This window comes from Rhea pennata, chromosome 9 (assembly GCF_028389875.1).
Source record: "Rhea pennata isolate bPtePen1 chromosome 9, bPtePen1.pri, whole genome shotgun sequence".
Taxonomy (NCBI): domain Eukaryota; kingdom Metazoa; phylum Chordata; class Aves; order Rheiformes; family Rheidae; genus Rhea; species Rhea pennata.
The window spans coordinates 28,425,233-28,444,693 of record NC_084671.1 but is presented as its reverse complement, the minus strand read 5'-3'; the positions used below and the strand labels follow the sequence as shown (position 1 = coordinate 28,444,693).

Genomic DNA, 19,461 nt, shown 5'->3' with positions numbered 1-19,461 from the left:
GAAATGGAACTGATAATAAATTACAGGAAAGTTAGTGATACGAATAATCCCATTTTCAGCTGCCAAGAAACTGGGCAGGGAAATCTGCTAAGAGCTAAAATGGGTGCGTGGGGCTTTCCTCTCCTCCATCATTAACGTAGTTGCCTGGAGTGGGGGGAGCAGATTCCTGCAGGGAAACTAGCCCGCTGCAGAAGTCATCAACATTGCTTTTCAAGATAAACTTCCAGCCCTAGCCTTTCGATTAAAGTAAACTCCTTCAGTTTGTCGTGAATTTGGGGGGTTATTTATTTATTTATTTCCTTTCCTCACCGACTTTCTTCCGGCTTCTCAGACAGCTGGGTCCTGTGGTAGGATCTGGCCAGCCTGCTGCTCCTGCTGTAGCAGAAGGTCTTTCCCGGTCCTGGCAGTGAGCAGGGGAGATGGAGTTGTCGCTGGCAGGCGGAAGGGTCTGGTCAGTCCTGGCTGAGAGGCCTGGATCTGTGTGCGGTGTCCCGAGCTTTTTCACACCCCCAGGAGAACAGCGCTGAAATCTGAGCCACTTTGAACAGTGAGGGGAGAGCGTGCGGCGTTGTCGACGAAAACTGAGGCATACTGGCCAGCCTGAAAGGGAAGGAGAAAGTCTAGTGAGACAGGGACAGGTCCTTCCTCCTGGCACTGGGTGTGGGCTGGCTGGGCAAAGGGGAGGTCTCCCTCCCGAAAGCAGCTCGTGCACTTTGCTCTGGGGAAAAGGAAACAGAGGCCAGTCGGGCATCCCAGCCACGGTACGTGGCATGGTGTTAGGGATCGTGGATGTCCTTGCAGACCCCTGTGCTGCCTCTGTGTGACCCTTGTAAAGCTCTTGGGGCAGCTCAAGCTGAGAGCCTCCTTGGAGCTCAGACCTGAGTCCCGGCGCTGTAGAGCCGCACGGCCCTAGAGCGGGGAGACGCAGAAGGCACCTTGCTGCCCGTTTCCCACCCCTCTGCTGCCGTGCTGCAGGACCCAGGCAACAGCAGCTCTTTGCTGCTGCCCCACAGGGTCCCAGGAGGCGCTGGCCCAGTCACCCAGCGCCACTTACCTGCAGGTACAGAACTCCGTTGACAGAGACGGTGAAGATGTCACCGCCGCTCTCCAGCCGGGACACGGTCTCCAGAGAGCTGCGGAAAAGCGAGAGCACTTCTGTGAAGAGTAGGTCCCTCCCTGCGCCTGGGGACGCCGGCCTCGTTCCCCTCCCTGGCTGCGGCGTGAGCGCTCTCCCAGGTACTAGGAACAGTTGTTGCCTTTCTGGCAACCTTGCAGGAGGCTGTGCTGGTAGACACGCTCGATGTTAGCGAGGTACGCGTTTGAAAACAGGCGGAGAGCGCTCTGCCCGAGCCAGGTACGGCACGAGCGCGGCTGCTCGGGGTTGCCTCGCAGACCCTCTCCTGAGCTGCGTGGGGGGCTGGAGAGACCGTGGGCTCGCTGCCCCCGATCGGCCCTGTGCGCCCGCCGGAGGGGCTGCGGCCCCCTTACCTGTCGTGCTGGCACAGAGACTGCACGCAGATCAGCACCCGCAGGCGATTTCGAGCGCACTGCTGCCCCTTCCTCTGGTGGTCCTTGTGCACTGCAACAGAGAGGCGCCTGAGCGGGCTTCAAACCTCCCCAGCCACGGCTTCGTCCCGTCCCGCAGGGCAGCGAGGCGGAGGCCGGGCAGGGCAGGGTCGGGAGCTCACCGATGTGCAGGGTGGCCGTGAAGGTGTAGTAGCCTGTGACAGGCGCTGTGTACTGGCCGCTGGTCAGGTTCAGCCCCAGGCCGCGGTGGAACATCCCTTCCCTCTCGGGCTGGGGACAGAGAAAGGCTGAGGCGTTAGGGAACGTTCGTCCGGACGCCGCGAGAAGCGGCTGAAGCTGCGGGCGCCGTTAGCTGCAACGGGAGAGGCTGCCGGCATCACCTTAGCACCCGTCTGCGGCGGGGTGCCAAAGGATCCCCTGGCACGGCTGAGGCTAAACCAGCACGAGTTTCCTTGGGCTGGTTGCCCACTTCTGCGAGACGGAAACCTTCAGGGAAGGGGGGCTGCTCAAATGGCCTCCTGACCTGGATCTTGTCATTTAACCCTGGCTCTGGGCTCCTGTTCTCATACTGAGCTGCCCTCGTAGCTCTACTTGGCACCTGTTTTCCCTTTTATTGGGACCTTCCCTTGGGCCACGGTGGCTGATTGCCACCTTGGCTAGGAAGATGCCCTGTCTGCAGGCGTATCACGGTACCCTTGAAGAGCTCAGGGCAGAGCTGGAGCCCACCTACAAGTGAGCCCGTCAGCCACAGCTGCATAAAACTTGCTGTGACCTCGAGCTAGACTGAAAAGCTGAGGCCTTACACCTTGAGGGCTCGGGGCAAGAACGTGCTTACTTGTTCACAGACTCCTTTTCCTCCCTCTTAAGATCAGGTAGCGGCAGGACAAGAAAATCATCAGTGTGAGGGCTGAGCTCAGCCTCCAACGTTTCCTCTATCACTTACTATGTAGTAGATCTGCAGCTCCTGCAGCGATCTCTGCTCCACAGAAATGTTCCTACGCGTCCTGCAGTGGAAGGCTGCTTCCACGCGATGACGAGGCCCATTCCTCGTCAGCGGGCTGGGGACGAAGGCCAGGACGTTGGCTTCACCGCTTGCCTTGTCTTCCTCGCACCCTTCACAAGCCTTCGTGCTCATCTTCTGCCTCTCCTTTGCTCTGCCTGAGCCAAAACCCAACCGGAGACTTGGATTTAGGAATCCTTAGTCCAGCTAGGGTTTGCCTGGAGCCGCCTCACTGCCACTGCTGACTCTGGAACGATGGCAGTGTCCCCCACAGCCAAACCAAGCTCAGCTGGGTGCTCTGCCAGGCCCGTGCCTGGTGCAGCAGAGGGGCTTTTCCTAGCTGTTTTGAAGAGCAGGGGGTGACAGCTCTCACAGCACTGCCCAGCATGAATGCTGGGGCTCGATTTCCAGATTTTTTGGATATCACCTGCCACGTCCGTATACAAACAACCCCTCTGTGATGACCTGCCCCGAATGCGTGCCTGCCTGCATCTGTCCTGATGCACCTTTAGGCAGTTGTGTTTATTTCTCTTCAAACAGGCAATTCCTTCTCTAGGTCTCTCATCTGTGCTGAAAGGTTCCCCAATTTCCTGGCCAGGTATCCCAGTAAAAGATAACTCCTCTCTCTGCCATGCCCCCCCATTGCTATGGTGTCTACTCCTTGCTGGCCTGCTCCCCGCCATCTCCTCGTGGTCACCTAACCCGCAATATCCCCCGCTCCAGGCTTGCCACGGCTTTTCCCTCCTGCACTCGTGGGCCAGGTTGCCTCCCGCCTCGGGCTCCCGCACGGCCTCCCCAGCCCAGGTGGGCATCAGCGCACCTTTGAGCAGGCGCTGGAGTTCCCGCAGCAGCTCTTCCGCTGTCATTTGTGCCCCGGGGGGGCCGGGAGCGCCCGGCATGCCGACCTGGAACCCAGCGAGAGGAGTTTGGGGTGATGCTGCCCCACCACCGGAGCAAAGCAGCCGCACGCTGCCAAGCAGGGCCGCCGGGTGCCCCGCTCCGGCTCTCACCTGGCCCTTCTTGGCCCCGTCCCGCGCCTTGCCGCTGTCGGAGCGCTTCACCAGCAGCGTCCAGGCGTCGCGGGGGTCGACGGCGCCGGCCCGCTTGGCCCCCGCCGGCCCGGGCGCGGCCGGCAGCGACCGGGGGGCCGAAGCCGCCCCGATGCAGGCGGCGGCGGCGGCGCAGAGCAGCGCCAGGCAGAGCCCGGCCAGGCGGCGGCGGCGTCGCATCCCGCCCCGGCCCCGCTCCGGCCCCGCTGGCCGGCATCGCCCCGGCCCCGGCCCGGCCCGGCCCGGCCCCCGCGGCTGGCACTGCCCGGCCCCGGCCCGGCCCCTGCGGGCGGCACCGCCCCGGCCTCAGCCCGGCCCCGGCCCTGGCCCAGCCCGGCCCAGCCCCCCCGGGCGGCACCGCCCCGGCCCCGGCCCGGCCCCCGCGGGCCGCACCGCCCGTCCCCGGCCCGGCCTGGCCCCCGTGGACAGCCCCGGCCCCGGCCCCGGCCCCACTCCGGCCCGGCCCCGGCCCCGCTCCAGCCCCGCGGGCGGGCTCTCCCCGTCCCCGGCCGCTGGTGCCAGCCCGGCAGCCGCTGTCCATGTTCTGTGCCGGGCCTGGGCAGGATCCTTCAGCTTAGGAAAGATACAACCCAGGAAGGAGAGTTTAGTGCGTGACATCCCCAGGGGGGAGCAGCCACGTCGGTGGGTTCATCAGCTCTTCTGCTGGGGCGCTCGCAGTGAACCCGGGGATCCCCCGCGGCGCGCGGGCCAGCTGCGAATGCCTTCTTGTGGGTGTTTAATGATTTCCAAAACCGTACAAAACGCAATCATACAGAACGGCTTAATGCAAAAAAGTGGTCCTCACGGAGCCACCAGATCCCGGGGGTCAACCTCAGGCAGCCGGACGCGCTGCTGGGGAAGCGTCACCTCCTGCTCACCCCGTCCCTGGGCTTCCCCCAGCAGCGCGGGGGATCCAGCTGGATACCCGACACGCTCGGGCTGCAGCAGAGCAGCTGAGAGCTGTTCATCTCCTGCCTCAGGGAGCCAAACTGGGTCTGATGAGTCAGTCCCTGCAAACCAGGGCTCGACTGGCCAGCAAACTCATCGCTGGGTGTCGAAACTTTGCCCCAGTCATCCTCCCTTTTCCAGATTTGGGATATCAAAAGCAATTGGGGATGGGGTTGCTACAAACAGCAGCGCAGCCACCAGAAAAGAAATGTCATCTTCTGGGCTCTGGGGTTATGGCCAAACTTTGAGGGCTGTTTGCCCTTGTAAATACCCTAAAAGTTTTGGAGTTCTGGGGGGGGGGGTCTTTAAAAAAAGAGCAGTAACCAAACAGAAGAGTGTTTGTGAGGAAAAGCCTGGCTCCCCTCAGCAGACTATTTCACATCTAGAAGAGGTGGGAGAGAGGTGAGAGTGCTGGGAGAGCTCAGCTTCATCAGGCAGTGGCGCAGCAGGGCCACCGCGCTGCCCTCTGGGCAGATGGGCTCTCCGGCTGCCCTGCTCCAGCACGGAGCAGAGCCTAGAGCCATCGTTGACTGCATTTAATTGGGTATTCAAGGCTTCACTTCTCCTGGTGGATGAGCCCAAGAGCAAGCCTGGCTTTTGCATCCGCGGTGAAGAAGGCTGAACCGCTTGTGGGCAGCTGCAGATGTTGGGAAGAGGGTTTGGCCTGAGCAGTGCAGAAATGCTGTGCCTGTGTATAGCAAAACTAACCCACAAAATCCCCTCGGACCAGCCCTTCCCCTCCCAAATGGTGGATGAGCTCATTCAAGCTGCAGGCACCAGGCTCTGCTACCACCTGTGGTCACCCTCAAATGCCTCTGTCCACTTTGAGGTGTCCATGAAGATGGAGGAAGAGCTGTGGAAGAGCCAGGGGCAGGGCAGGGGGCCCTCCCTCGTCCAGCGGTCCTTGGTGCAGTCGTACACCTCCATCTCCACCCGGTAGTCACCGTCCATGCCTTTCCAGTGGCCGCCCGTGACGAAGAGCCGGTCGCCTAGAGGCACCATCCCGCCGTTCTCGTGGAGCGTGTGGAGCAGCTGTACCTGCGGCAGGCAGGCACCAGCTGTGGAGCTCGCCCAGCGCATTGCACCCAGGGGTGGGAGCCCCGCACAGCCCGGCAGGAGGGCGTTGCACGGGAAAGGGCCCTCCATGGCGAGCGTAAACATTACAATTATAACCTGGTGCAATTTTTCACCAGAGCCAAGGCCACACATCTCGGTGCAGGGGTAGCAAGCACTGGGCTGGTGCTGGGGGCAGACAAGGCAAAACAGGGGCAAATTCAGCTTCATAGGGCTTAACGGAGCGGTGGGCTGAGTGGCTCGCCGGGAGGGAGAAGGAGGCTCTGGAGTCCGGCCGGGGAGCCGAGGTGGGGGGGGGGGGGGGAGCAACAGCTGCAGGAGGAGCCGCCACCGGTCCTGTAACTCAAGCCGGGCAGGATCCCGGTGCCTGGCGGAGCTCACCCAGCTGCGCCTCGGCGTCCCCATGCTTCAGCAGGCAATGATGACAGAGCCCGAAGGATCTGCCACCGCTGCCTCAAGCGGTTGGAGGAAATGAGTTTGCAGGGGCTCAGCTGATGTGACTGAGCCCCTGCCTCTTGGCAGCTCCCCGGGTGACTGGTCACCCAGCCGCTTTCCCAGAGCTTTCCAAAAGCTTGGAGGTTGATGGACATCTGAAAGCCTCAGCGCTGTGGGGGAAAGGGTTGGCCTGGCCATGAACCAGCCATATCCAATATGGGCTCTCCCGCCAAGGGATGGCACAGCCTGTACCCAGACTTTGCAGTTTTTCTGCCTGTCTTCTCAAGGTTGGCCCCAGAAGCCCTCTTGTCTCCTCTTTCTCTCTGCCCTTACTTTCCTCAGACAGAGTAAAAGTCTTTAGAGGTCTGACACCTAGATCGTAACAGATGACTAAAAGCCACCCTCTGCGTTTAGACCTGACCAAGTGCAGATCAATCTGGTGCCCGCATCCTTGGGCTCCCAGGACAGTGGGGCTTGTCAGGTTCCACGCAGCCCTACCTTCTGCCAGATGTTTGCCTCCGGGTCGTATACGTAAACCTTCTTCGTGTTGTCACCAATGAGGTAGATGAGCCCATGCAGGGAGGCACAGCGTGGGGCCGAGAGGTACTTTGGGATGAAAGGGGATGTAATTACACTCCATAAATCTGCAAGGAACAGCCGTCAGCATCACGTTAAAGTACTTCAGACGCCTGGCTATTAATGCAGCTATGGCTCAGTGACCAAAAAATTCAGCACTGACCCCACAGTTATTTGAAGAGAGTGCTTAAAAGAGAGGTGACAGATTGGCCAGGAACAAGGGCGCCTTTATTACCATCTAAGCCAATTTTCTTGTGTAAAATAGGCGGGGAGTTGTTCATACGAGCTATATGGGATGGTAGTAACCACGATGGGGCTAAGCAGGAGCTGACTGAGGAGGTGTAGTTCATCGAAGGGATTTTTTTTTTTAGCTTTTCCCTCCCCATTTGAGGAGCTGCCTAGAAGTCACCCCAAGGAAAGAGGCTGGGCGTAGTGTGGAGGCCAAATGCTGAAACCTTCTAGATGTATCTTGGACCAGCACCATAGCTTTGTCTCCAGCTCTGTCTCTGGCTCCATCTCCTGCTGCTCCTGTCTAGACTCCTGGGATGGATCCTGGACCTGATCCATCCACTTGCCATGTCCATGGCTGGTGCTGGACTCATTAGCAGCACCTAGCTATGCCCATCCTGTCCATAACCTGTGGGACCTTGTCCCATTGCTGAGGCACTGCCTGCACTGGGCTACTCTCGGCTCCTGGCACGGCTGCGCTCTGGCTGCCCCCTGTGCACTTTATGAGAGATGCCAGTGTGGGGCCCTGTGCGTACCTCTGACGGGGTTGTAGCACTGCAGGGTCAGGGCGTTGTACTTGACGGCGCAGGAGCCGATGAGGTAGAGCTTCCCCAGGCAGCCGGCGGCTGTGAAGTTGCTCACGTACTTGAGGGCCGGGCTAATGGCGCACCAGCTCTTGTTGTAGGGGTCATAGCACTCTACTTCCACGATGTCCACCGTGGTACCTGTGGGGTGGCAAGGATGCTGCGGTCCACCTCGGCCCAGAGCAACGGGTGCAGAAGGGTGCCCCCTGCACCCGCCGAGCCCCTGGCAGCAGCCAGGGGCTCCTTGTATCGCGGTGTCTGGACTCATCAGCAGCCCAAGCTGCCTTACCACCAATGACATAGATCTCGCCGTTGAGGACAGCGCTGGTGTGGTTTGTCCGGGCTTTCAGCATCGACGCGATGGGCTTCCAAGCACCAGCCTTGAGGCAGAAGCACCAGGCCTGGGTTGTCGACCATGTGTCGTTCCGGGAGCCCCGGGAGCCACCTATAGAGGGAAATGCCCAGCCGTGGGGAGGGATGGGGTCAGACTGGGCTTGCCAGGATCCCCTCTAAACACACGTGTCTCCTGGGCATCCCTCCTGGTTTGTCAAATCCACCCAAGCGAAAAACAATGAGAGGGCTCTTGCTCGCAAAGGTCTGCTCCCAACAGACTTGGGGCAAGGCATTGGTGTTTCTGCCCCACTTGGGGAATTGCTGGGACCCACATTCCACCCATGCTGGCCTGGAGGGATGTGCACTTTTGCAGGGCAGCCCTGGCCCCACACCAGCACCCTGGCCCCATGTCCCAGCCTCTACCTCCTGGCTCAGTGTGGGTCTCAGCACCTGCTCCCTGAGGTGATAGTCAGGGTCCCCCTGCCTCAGCTGGGACTCCCTCTCACCTACCCGTGACGTACACGTCGTTGTTCAGAGCCACCAGGGAAAAGCCCCATTTGTTGTAATCTGGGAAGTCAGGCAGAGCCATCCATCTCCCTGAAACACAGCAAAGGCAAGGGATAAGGCCGTGGCCTTGGGACACCCCGTGTCACATCATGATGAGGAGCTTGGAGATTTGGAAACTGCAACTGGGCTCAACTCTCACAGACTCCTGATCTTGTTTGCTTTATTTATTCATCGCTGTTGTGCAATTGGAGGCACTATGGGGTCTGGGTGAAATGTGAGACGTTCTCCTCCTGAAGAGCGGCAGGGGGGCTGCTGTTGGGAAGGGTGAGCTGGGCAGGCAGATGCCAGCCATGCTGGGGCATGGTCTGGGTGGGAAGGAGTTGGGTAACCACACTGGTCTGCTCTGCAGCAGAGTCTGGCCCGGAAGGTAGATTTGGGGCAGACTACCTGGTTAATTAACCTATAAAATGTGGGGGGATTCAGAAGCCCTGTCCCTCACCACAAGCACTTACTACTCTTGGGGTTGTAGAAGGCGAAGTTCCTGGGGTTGGCTGGCACATCCAGCCCACCGTCATCATCTCTGTTCTCTTCCAGGACCCGGCCACCGACCACCACCAGCACTTCCTCCAGCTTCTGTGGCAGAGCAAGGGGCCTCTTCTGGGTGCTGGAGCTGCTTCCCCCCTGACAGCAGAGACCAGGACAGTGCCATGAGGCTCCAAACCCTGCTCCTGGCTTGTCACTCCCTGACTAATCGCTTCTTGGCCCACATCCAGCCATGGGGCTAAGGACAATAATACCTCCAGTACTGGCACCTCCCACATGCCCCTGTGCTCTTTGGACACTTGTGATCTCCTGGACAAGCATTTATGCCTTTTTACCTGTTCCTTACTGAGTTTCAGCTAAAAGCATCCCCCCCCCCCGCCCACACTCCCTGGCCAGGCGGTGAGGGGAAGCAGCTGCCACTGACCGTGGTGCGGTATCTGGCGATGACGGCCTTGCTGGCATCTGAGTCACGGACGAGCGGCTCAGCGGTGAGCAGGTTTTGCAGGTACTGGTCTGGCAATGAGACAAGGTGGGCCAACTCCAGCAGCTCAGGCAGGAACTGGGCTCTGGGCCCCGCGTCGTAGCGCACCCAGCGCAGCACGGCCTCGACGAGGCTCTGCTCCTCCTGCACCTGCAGCTGGTCGTTGGAGAGGTAGATGGCCAGCCTCTCCTTGGAGAGCTGGAGGAACTCCTCCTGGCAAGAGACAGCTTCGAAGTTCTCCTGCAAGAAAGACCAAGCCTTGGAGGACACCTCGGGGCAGCCGTGGCTCTCTCCGAACTCGCAGATACCTAAGCAGTTTGTGGCGTCCATCTGCTGCCGGAGGTAGCGGCTGCAGACTTTCTGGATGGTGGGGAAGTGGAGCTGGTTCGAAGTGCGCATGAGCCCCTCCACGTTTGCCTGGTTGATGGTGATCTTTCCTGTGTAGGCAAAGTCAAGCAGCATCTCCATCGCACTGGGGTCCACCTCCTTGATTTCCACCCGGGCGGTGATGCTCTCGATGAAGTTGCCGGAGAACATGGCATCGAAGTAGTGACTGCAGAGGGCCAGTACGCCGCGGTGGCAGGGGAACTCCCGGTCACCTACCAGCAGCGTCACGTCCGAGAGCTTGGGGTTGGCGCGCAGGCGCTGCAGCCCCTCCAGCACGCTCTGGGCATGCGATGCGAGGCAGAAGTCAAAGTCGTCCACATTCCTCACCATGGTGCTCAGGTCGATGGCCAAAGCTGTGCCTGTGGTGAGGGTGCCTCGCTTGGGAAACTGTGGGCTGATGCTGGCGTAACGAGCCCTGGGAGCAGCAGATGAGTGTGGCGAGGGTGTCCCTGTGAGGAAAAGGCGGTGACAAGTCCCTCCCTCTGAGCCTGCATGCGCCTTCCTAAAGTCACCCGCATGATTTATGGGCACCAGCTGAGACAGGATGAGTGTTTGCAACGATGAGCTGTGCACCGTAGACGGGTTCTCTGCCCCAAGAACTCGTGGCCTGAGTCATGGGGCTGGGTCACACTCCGACGTGTCCTGGGCAGCCTGGCTGCCACCATGACCTACTTTTCAGGAGGGTGGAGAGAGGCAGGAGGGTGGGTTTGACACTGCGTCAGCCCGCAGCCTGGGATCCGGGCCTGGGACCCCCCCCCCTCCACCCCGAGACATGAGAGTCCCTGCCTGCACCCCCCGCGGTGTCCGGAGGGGGCCCCATAAGGAGCAAAACCCCACAGTAACCCTCCCCGCCGGCTCCGGAAAGCATCCCCCCCCCCCCCGCCACCGAGGCTAGACGTGGTGCCTGGTGTCCGGCACAGCCTCCTGGCCGGGTGCCCGCACCCCTGCTCCCCTCCGCCCCACGGGGTGCACGGCGTGCTGTGCTCAGTCTCCAGCCGGGGGTCTGGCTCGTGCGTCCCTCCTGTGATGGCTCCGCATGCAGCACCCACCTGCCCCGCTCCTGCCAGGGCTTGGCACCCCTCGGAGCACCCGCTGCCTCACCTGTCCCGCGCGGTCGGGAGCGGTGCGGCTGGCGTCCGTGGGCTGGGGAGTGACGTACCCGTCAGAGCCGGGATGGCAGCTGGGGCTGGGCCGGGGGGGGGGGGGGCTATATTTAGCCAGCGCTGGGACACTGGTCTTCCCCATCCCCCTGCTCTTAAAGGCACCCTCAGGGCAGCAGACAAAGCTGCCCCGATGCTGCCCACCCTGCCTCTCCCTGGACTGGGCCAGGGCTTTGATGGCATCAGGCTTGACTAGGGGCTCTGCTGTGCTGGAGCGCGGCTGGGGCAACCTGCGCGCCGTGGCTTGGCAGCACCAGGGTCGTGCAAGCGGGCTGTTTTCTCGGGGAGCTGGCAGCGGGCAGCCCGCACCGGCAGGAAGAAAAGCTGCCCTGCTTTTCAGAGGGACACCCGAGGGCGCACACAGGGCAAGCATCGCTCCCGGAGCAGCAGGACCTGTGACGCCGGTGCACATGGGCACGAGGGCGTGCAGGGGAAACCGCTCCCCACATCCAACCCGTCCCTTGTCTCCACTTCCAGAGATGTTCCTCCTCTCCCACTATCTGTGGCTGGTGACACTGGTTGCTAAATATAGGCCGTTATCTTGCTCCTCAGAGCCGACCGCTCTCCCGGCCCTCCACAGGGGTGGCTGCAAATAAATCACAGCAGCTGTCTCTGCAGCACCCAGGCGAGAGCCTGGGCCAGGGCCAAGGCAGTGGGGTGCCGCTATGGCAGGAGGGCAGGGTTGGTCCCATCTCTGCCTCTGCCTCAGGCACAGCCAGCGCTCAGGGTGGTGATGCCATCCCTGTGCATTGGGTGGATTTTCCCAGCTTCTCCCTTGGCAAGAGGAGGACACGGGAGTCTGTCTAGGCATTCGAGCTGGGAAGGATGGGGTGATCCTCCAGCTTTCTCCATCACCTCAAAAGCCTTGAACTACCTCAGAAAGGCATTTGATCTGCACAGATTTTTTTTTTTTTTTTTTGCGAGACAACACTGAAATGCATTTATTAAGCCCGCAGTCCCCATGGAAACCGAGCCCTTGTGCAAAAGGCAGCGGGAGAAAAAGGCAGCGGGAGCGCTGGTAGAACACACCCAGATGTAAATCACCGCCTCTTCCCTCTCTGTGCCAGCTGCCGCATGCCTTCATCCGCTGCCTGCCTTGCAAAAAAATGAAATAGCAGAAAAAGCAGCAGTCTAGGAAAGGCTGCTAAAGGCTCTGAAAGCAGGAGGTACTTAAATCCCTTGGGTCCTGTGGTTTTGGGGTGCCTCAGAGAAGGTCCTTGCTGGTCCCCAGCCCTCTCGTGAGAATGAAGGTGTCTCTCAGTTCTTCTCTACCTATTTGCTTCAGCATGGGAAAGGCACAACAGGGGAAATACCCCCTCCACCTCTGAGGCAGTTTTTGCCCAGCCATCTCTGAGGCAGCACTGCAGACCCGGCACCTCAGGGCTGCCGGCCTCACTCCTCGAAGCTGAAGATCTCTGCTTCCTTCTCCTTCCAGAAGGCGAAGCTGCGGTCGATGTACCTGCAGATCTCCTCGTTGCTGACGCCGGTGAGAGCGGCCCCGCAGCCCGGGTGATGCCGGGGCAGGGGGCTCTGTGCTGGCGTGCTGGCCGTGGGCTGCCGAGGGCTTCCCGTGGCACCCCAGCCCGACCCCAGCCAGCACACAGAGCTCTTGGTGCTACCAAAATACCTCGCCTTGATATCTTCGAAGCTGTCTTTCCAGCCTCGCCGACCAGCATTGATCTCATCCGTCACAGCCCGGTGGAAGGCGCGCACAGTCTCCCAGCTGTGCCGGCCCAGGTGGTCGAACACCTCGAAGCAGAGCAGGTGCCGGCCCCGGCGCTCTTCCGGGGAAAGGTCCTGCTCCAAGAGGCGGAAATAGCCCAGCATGAAGAGGTCCAGGGTGAGGCTGTCGTAGTCGGCCGGCGCTCCGTTGACGTAGGGCAGGAACTGCTCTGGGGAGTAGGTACCATGCTGACTGGGAGGCTGCTGCTGCGCTGGACCGTGGGAGGTGACATCTGTCCAGCTTCCGATGAGCTGTTGGATGGCATTCCTCTGATGGGCCAAGTGGCCTACTTCGGCCGTCTCCCCTGGCATCTTCTCCGTGGGCACCTCATGTGCTTTGGGGCCCCTGGCACCCTCCCTCTGGGCCCGCTGGGACTCCAGTGTTTTCCTGGCCACGGTGCGCAGGGACGGGCTCTCAGCAGATCGCTTCCAGTGGCTCAGGAAGAGCATCACGATCCGCTCCTTCCTGAGGTTCGCTGACTCTGGCACTGGCACCGGAGACCCGCTGGTTTCGGAAAACCCTTCCTCGCAGCTGATCCCTGAATCGCTGGCCGCCTCCGTGCCGCCGGACTCGCTTTCCCCTCCGGCCGGCTCTCTGAGGCCGCTTGGTGCCTCCCGAGATGGTCCCTCATCCCTGTTCCCGTGCTGCCCCGCCGCCACCGCTGGGCTCCCCAAGGCCGGGCTGGACGCTGGGGCCTCGAAGGCGTCGCGGAGGCTGCGGACAGAGACGCCGCACTGCCGGATCTCCCGCTGGGCCACGCTGCCGGTGGGCACCTGGGGCCGGGCGGGCGCGGGGGCGGCAGGCGGTGGGGGCAGCGCGGCCCGGGCCCCCTCGGCGTTGGCCAGCAGCAGGGCCAGGCTGCTCACCACGCCGGCCAGGCGGCCACACCAGAGGGGCAGCGGCTGGCCCGGCGCCGGCGGCGGGCTCTGCACGGTGATGCTGAGCAGCGGGGCGGGCAGGAGGGCGCGCAGCTCCTGCGCCAGCCGCTCCAGCTCGCCCTGGTACTCCTCGCCCCGGCGCCGCAGGCGCAGGCTCTCCACCTGCCACTCCAGCTGCGCCAGGTCCGCCTCGGTCAGCAGCTCCCCGAACGGGCCCAGCATGGCGTCGCGGGCCGCCGAAAAGCACCACGTGCCCAGGCCCTGTGGCGAGGCGCTATGAGAGGCTCGCACTGCCCCGGCGCGGGAAAGCTTCGCTGGATGGGCAAAGCCGGGGCGAGCGGCAGGCGCCCGCTGGCCCCCGCACCCTACCTGGCCTCCCGCGGCGGTGTCATCCACCAGGCGGGCCCGCAGCCGCCGCACCATCACCTGCCGCTTCCACTCGGGGATGGGGCGGCCGTGCTCATCGTGCGTGGGCACGAGGGCGTCGACGTCCGCCGGGTCCGTCCGGGCCGAGGGCGGGCTCCCGCGCCGGGGTGCTGCCGGCTCCGGTGTCCCTGCCTGCGTGTTGGAGGGGGGGCAGATGCAGCACATCACTCTCCGAGCGCTCGTGCCCGGCGTTCCGGGGGCCGCTCCCCGTCACCCTCAGCCGCGGCTGGGTCCCCGCGCCTGGGGTGCACCCCAGCACCTGCAGGTTGCGCGCCGGGCCAAGTGCGCCCGTGCCGTGGCCGGCCCGCTGGCAGCACTGGCAGAGGGGGCAAAGCTGCCCGTCCGGTTTTGGGAGGATGTAACCAATGCAGTGAACTGTTCGGAAAAGGAAAATGGGCTCCTGCTCCCCGCGGCACAAAGCCGGGGCTCGTTCCCCCTGCCTGTGGGCCCCCAGGCACCCTGCTCTATGATGGCCTCCGAGCAGACGAGAAGGAGCGGACCAGGGCAGAGGGGGGAAGCTGCAGGCCCAGACGCGGCACCGCAGCAGGCACGGGGGACGTACGGGGTCTGTGAACGGTGCTGGGATCCTGGCCCGCTGCACGGGTCTCCTGATCTTCAGCTCTGCCTGGAGCGATCCGCTGGACTCGCTGGGCTTCATCATTCCGCCAGACTTGGTCACTGGTGAGGAGAGTGGGACAGGCCCCACGTTAGGAGTTAACACGGGGGGATGTCGGCGGAGCGCGGCGGGACAGAGGCCAGGCTTTGCGCGTCGCGGACGCCCGCGCCACTGAGGATGCACGGGGAGGCCCCGCGAGCGAGCAAAGCTGTGCCCGTCAGCGTAACTCTGTGCTCCTCCGGTTTTATCCACATGGTTATCCCGGTTCAGCAGTCTGGGGGACCAAGAGCTCCCTCAGCCGATGCTGCCGCGGCATCACTGCCTGCCCGCCCCAGCTCCGGGCCGGCTGCCAGCGGGGCCCCGAGCCCCAGCACGTGCCCCGGGGGGTTGGAGTGAGGAGGACTGACGGGCTGTGGGCGGCCGTGCAGCAATGGCCCCTTCTCGCAGGGCGGCTCGCGTGCGCCCGCTGCGGACCCATTTGCCGGCAAGCCTGGGGGAGTGCAGGGGAGGTGAGAGGGATCCCCGGCGGGGTGCGACTGCCCCCCGGCACTGCCAGCTGCCTCCTGCGCCGGGGGAGTGCTCGTTGCGGCAAGGCCAACCCGGTCCTCAACCCCTGGGCAGGTTTTGCAGGGGACAGCGGGCGACTCACCATCGCGCTTTGCTTACAGCGTGGGCAAAGGAAGCCTCAGCTTTGCCTGCCGTTTGCCTGGCAGATTTCCTACCCCGCTGAGCCCGGGTGTCCTTACACAGCCGGCACGGCCGTGGCTACCAGATCCACTTTCCTGACCTGGTTGGGCAGGTGCCAGGCTTGCAGCGTGGCCGCCACTGGCCCTGTCGCGGCTGGCACGCGCGCAGCCCTTCAGCACCCTCAGCAAAGCGGGGAGCACATACGTGCTTCCAGTTTCAAGGCAACCTGGAAAAGTAAGTGGCTGTGCCCTCCCTGAAGTGGGAAATCAGAGCCGGAATGGGTCCAGACGGGGTGGAACTGGCTCTTCCGGCTGAAATGAAACATCTTGTTTAAATTCAGAGGGTCTTTTAAACCCATCTTGCTGAATGTAAGAACAAAGACAAAACGATCTGAAGGGAAAACCTGAACATCACACTTGGACTTTTCCACATTCACCCTTTTCCTCCTGATTATTTTTTCCCCTGAAAAAATGACTCTACCACTTTCACCCACACTTGCACACCAGCTCATCTCAAACCGAAGGTGACAATACTGCAAATGAAGCCCGAGACCAGCTATGCGTGCGTGATCCTCCCAGCCTCCACCCTGCCCGCACATGTCTGCAGAAAAACTCCCGTGGAGGAGCCACGGATGGACCCCAGGGAGGAGGGACCACGGAGGCTCCAGATGCTCGTGGAGCCATGGCGCAGTGGGGACTGAGTGGGCCACCCGTGTTAGCAGCCCTGTTGGGCTGTTCGTCTCCTCGTGAGACCTCCTCCTGGTGCCCAAAGCTTACCTGGCTGCCCTTCCTTCTCTACAGGGAGAAGCACCTTTTCAGGATACCATCAAGCTGAGCCCAGTGCCTCTGAACAGGCGTGATGAGGAGCACTGCCGTACACCTTTGCTGCCGGGTGTCCGAGCGCCTTGCAGCGCTCCGTCCCCACTGGACATCTGCTGATGGGGCTGCAGGGCACAACATTGGGGAGAAGCTCAGCTGAGGAGCTGATTTCCTTCTCTTTTTTCTTCTCTCGGCAGCATATTCCAGGGTGATGGGAGCTACTCCCCTGCCTTTGGCCCCTGTGGGACACCCCCAAATGAAGCAGGTGCTTCCTTACCGTCCCGTGGTCCCGCTGCTGGGAATCGCTGCTAGCAGCCCCGGTCGTGGCAGGGCTCGGTGCTGAGCTGGCGTGCTGCGGTCCGGCCAGATCACCGGCTACAGAGGCACCCCGGGCCCCAGAAAACATCATATCAGCTCTCCCTGCACCTACTGCTGGGCAAAACCCAAGCAACTAGAGCCTGCTTGCTCCCTCAAGGTGTTACCTTTAAAAGAATAAGCCTCATTAGTGAAGCAAATGTGTTAGGCAGGATCTTCAGCTAACCCATTTCCACTGCTGGGAGATGGTTTTTCTGGAGCCAAAGATAAGGCTGATACTGGCCTTCACAGTGCCGGGCAAGGTGATACGCTGCGGCAACACGTCCTGAGCCCTTCGGCCGTGCCGGCAAGTATCACGTTGCAAGACCAGGTGGCTGGATCAATCCCCTGCCCTCCCGCAGCACTGGCAGGTTCTTTGCACAGGGGAAGAAAAGATTTAGTGTATGCCAGAGTGGGCCACCCTCTGTCCAACAGGGCCTCACTCAGCTGCTATTTTCTCTACAAGCCCCATAGTTTTTCTTGCTTTTTGCCACACCCCTGGATGTGGGAGCTGATGATGGAGAAGAGGCCCGAGCTGCGCTGTGGAGGTCTCTTCACCAATCAGACCAAAGCATAGAGGTTTAGCAGGAGCAGTTTGATATGGAGATGAAAGAAAGCCAAAGCACTGCAAAGAGTGGCAATAGCTGCCCTGACATAGCCAACTTCAATGCTCAGCCACAGATCCAGGTTGAAAAGAGGAAATGCAGCTGTCAAGGACTTGTATCTGAATATATCTACATCCAAACTGTCCACAGAGGACAGGAAGAAAAGCTAGACAAGAAATTCCCTAGGTAGGCTGAGTTTGAAAAGCCAAGTGCTGAGGGCTCCTTGCATGCGCTGCCTGGGGGGACAGTGCCCTACCCATTCACCTGGGGAAATGCTGAGCCCCATCTTCTCCACTGTTGGGGCATGCTACTAGCACCAGGACAATAAAAAAATATGGGTGCCTTAGGCAGCTAGCCCCACCAAATGTTCTGTACAAAGCACGATACATACCCGGCACGGTCCTCCTGCCCCATCTGGGGGTCACCTGAAGCAGGGATCCTGGGGGCGAGAGGGAGGTCCCAGGGGCTGGAGAGCCTGGCCTGGCTCTGCTGCTGGAATGAGCAAGGAGCGTGTTTGAAGCTGTAGGAGGGCTGGGCAGAGAGCACAATTAACATCGCATTAATATTTGACGGAAGGGCATCAAGTGGCAGCGCTGCGCCCAGTGGCTGGGACTGGCGCTTTTGCAGGAAACCATCATTAGACAGGGTTGCTCCGACCCTCATCCTGCCTCGCTTCCCTTGTGCCTCCTGCTCCCTGAGCCTGTGGGAAACGTCCCTGTCACATTTGCGACTGGATGAGGGGGTTCATCCGAAAATGATTTTCTGACCACAAAGCCTTAGCTCCCTTTCCAGCCCCATCCTTTGGGGAGTACCACATCCTTAAGTGTCTCGGCAAGAGATTCTGGGCTCAGCTCTGCCTAGTCTTTCGGGCATCCTCAGACTGACAAGCAGGCCCTACATCATGGCCAAGGGGGAGAAGGACAGACAGGACATAGGAGAGCCACAGCTTCCTCGTGACAGTGCCTCCACAACCATCAGCAGGACAGAGGGGACAGACTGTGGCACAGCTGCTGCACAGGGCTCACCTGGGTTCATCTGCCACGTTCTTTCTCCCTCTGCTTGCCAGACACTATGCACTGGCATCCATGGGCACACACGTATACATCAACAGTCCCATCAACTCCTTGCTCTGCAGCCACAGCTCAGTTCTGGGGGCTGTTACTGCTGCTGGGGTGGCAAGATACGTCCACTGCCTGAGGCATATAGGAACCATTTTGGATCAGCCAGCAAGGAGAGCAGGCACCGGCTGAGTTTCCTTCCCTTTGCTCAGGGCAAGAAGGGATCTTCAGCAGACTTATCTGTCTCACTGCTTCCTTAACACTTGTTACTGATATTCAGTGATGTGTTTGTGCTTCTTCACTCAACCTCCATCCATTATATATGGACAGAATGGATTAGTGGAGCTCAGTTACATGAGAGAAATTCAATCGAGGGGTTGGAATAAAATCAAGAAGCAGGAGATCAAAGCCTTTAAACACTAATCGCCCTGTGAGGCTCCATTACAGGTTCAGCGTCTAATCTGTCCCCAGTCCAGGCAGGCTGATACAGTGGGAAGTGTCAGGCTGCCTGAAGCTGCTGTCCCCCTGCTCTTGCTTGGGCTGCCACATCCCTGCTCCCCGCACAGCCGCTGAGCTCTGCCTGGTCAAGCTCAAGCCAGGCCATCTGCCCAATGCTACTCCATGGCCACAGGTCCCTTGTACTGAAGGGACAGGTGCTATTCTGGTGACACATGTCTCAGAGTGCTAAAAGTTCAAAAATGCAGAGCACTCTGCTCCTCTCCTCCACTTGTGGAGGCTTGGGAGGAGACGGGAGCAAGTACTGGCCAAGATGCCTAAATATGACCTAAAGATTGGTGCCAAAGTTTGTGCTATATAACCTAAATCAGAGCAGCTACTATGAAACCATAGGAACTACAGGGACTACAGGGGAATTATCTGATTTCCTCCTGAAATACAGCCACAACAGTAGCACCCTCAGGGCAGACTGTCTGGGCAAACACTGTTTTTGTGGGTACCTGGGAAAGAGTGATATAGCAAGGTTGGGGATGCGGGAGCAAGAAGGCAGCAGGTGACTTTGCGGGTAGGGAAGGGTTGTATTTCCCTATGAAAAGGCCTCTCAAATGCGCCCTGGCAAAGGCTGTGGGCCGGGAGGATATAGTCAGTTGGCCTCGTTCTTGGTTTGTTTCTTTGAATCATTGGGTCCAGTCTTCAGCTACTTTCCATGAAGAGAGTGCCAGTGCTTGAAAAGGCCTTCTTGATTTACATCAGCCAGAGAAATGGCTCTGAGCCGTAAAACCATCCCCAATGTCTTCAAAAAGCCCAGACGGAGGAGCACATTACCTGGAAGACCTCAAAGAGCAGTGAACTGGCTGGGTGGTCATTGTGAGACCATGTCCCACCAATGCAGAACTCTGCTCACTATGAGAGCAGGCTGCACTGTGCTGGCTGGACTGGAAGTAGCAACGTGTCCTGCAATATTGATGGGGAATGTAGTATGAAACACAGGAACACAGCCTGATGCAG

General features: G+C 60.6%; 3 protein-coding genes across 6 annotated transcripts; all 3 read right to left on the bottom strand.

Moving 5' to 3' along the window:
* Positions 1-281: 281 nt before the first annotated feature.
* On the bottom strand, positions 282-3,756 carry ERFE (erythroferrone). Its single transcript, XM_062583092.1, has 7 exons — positions 3,538-3,756; positions 3,348-3,432; positions 2,471-2,685; positions 1,689-1,797; positions 1,489-1,579; positions 1,055-1,133; positions 282-600 (listed from the first exon to the last, which is right to left on the bottom strand). Exons 1-7 carry the CDS (start codon positions 3,754-3,756, stop codon positions 502-504), a joined length of 897 nt encoding a protein of 298 aa, XP_062439076.1. The 3' UTR covers positions 282-501.
* A 543-nt stretch (positions 3,757-4,299) lies between these two features.
* KLHL30 (kelch like family member 30) lies at positions 4,300-10,822 on the bottom strand. Of its 4 annotated transcripts, none has more exons than XM_062583162.1 (8): positions 10,774-10,822; positions 9,229-10,121; positions 8,774-8,942; positions 8,265-8,351; positions 7,711-7,866; positions 7,374-7,562; positions 6,532-6,677; positions 4,300-5,562 (listed from the first exon to the last, which is right to left on the bottom strand). In XM_062583162.1, the coding sequence occupies exons 2-8, from the start codon at positions 10,000-10,002 to the stop codon at positions 5,311-5,313; spliced, it is 1,773 nt and encodes a 590-aa protein (XP_062439146.1). In that variant the 5' UTR covers positions 10,003-10,121; positions 10,774-10,822; the 3' UTR covers positions 4,300-5,310. The 4 variants fall into 4 exon arrangements, 3 of the variants coding, with proteins under 3 accessions (XP_062439146.1, XP_062439145.1, XP_062439147.1); XM_062583161.1 differs by having other exon boundaries at positions 10,722-10,807; XM_062583163.1 differs by having other exon boundaries at positions 9,229-10,031; positions 10,774-10,795.
* A 1,402-nt stretch (positions 10,823-12,224) lies between these two features.
* ESPNL (espin like) lies at positions 12,225-14,520 on the bottom strand. The gene is made up of 3 exons (XM_062583091.1): positions 14,422-14,520; positions 13,798-13,991; positions 12,225-13,707 (listed from the first exon to the last, which is right to left on the bottom strand). The coding sequence occupies exons 1-3, from the start codon at positions 14,518-14,520 to the stop codon at positions 12,225-12,227; spliced, it is 1,776 nt and encodes a 591-aa protein (XP_062439075.1).
* Between the last annotated feature and the right edge of the window lie 4,941 nt (positions 14,521-19,461).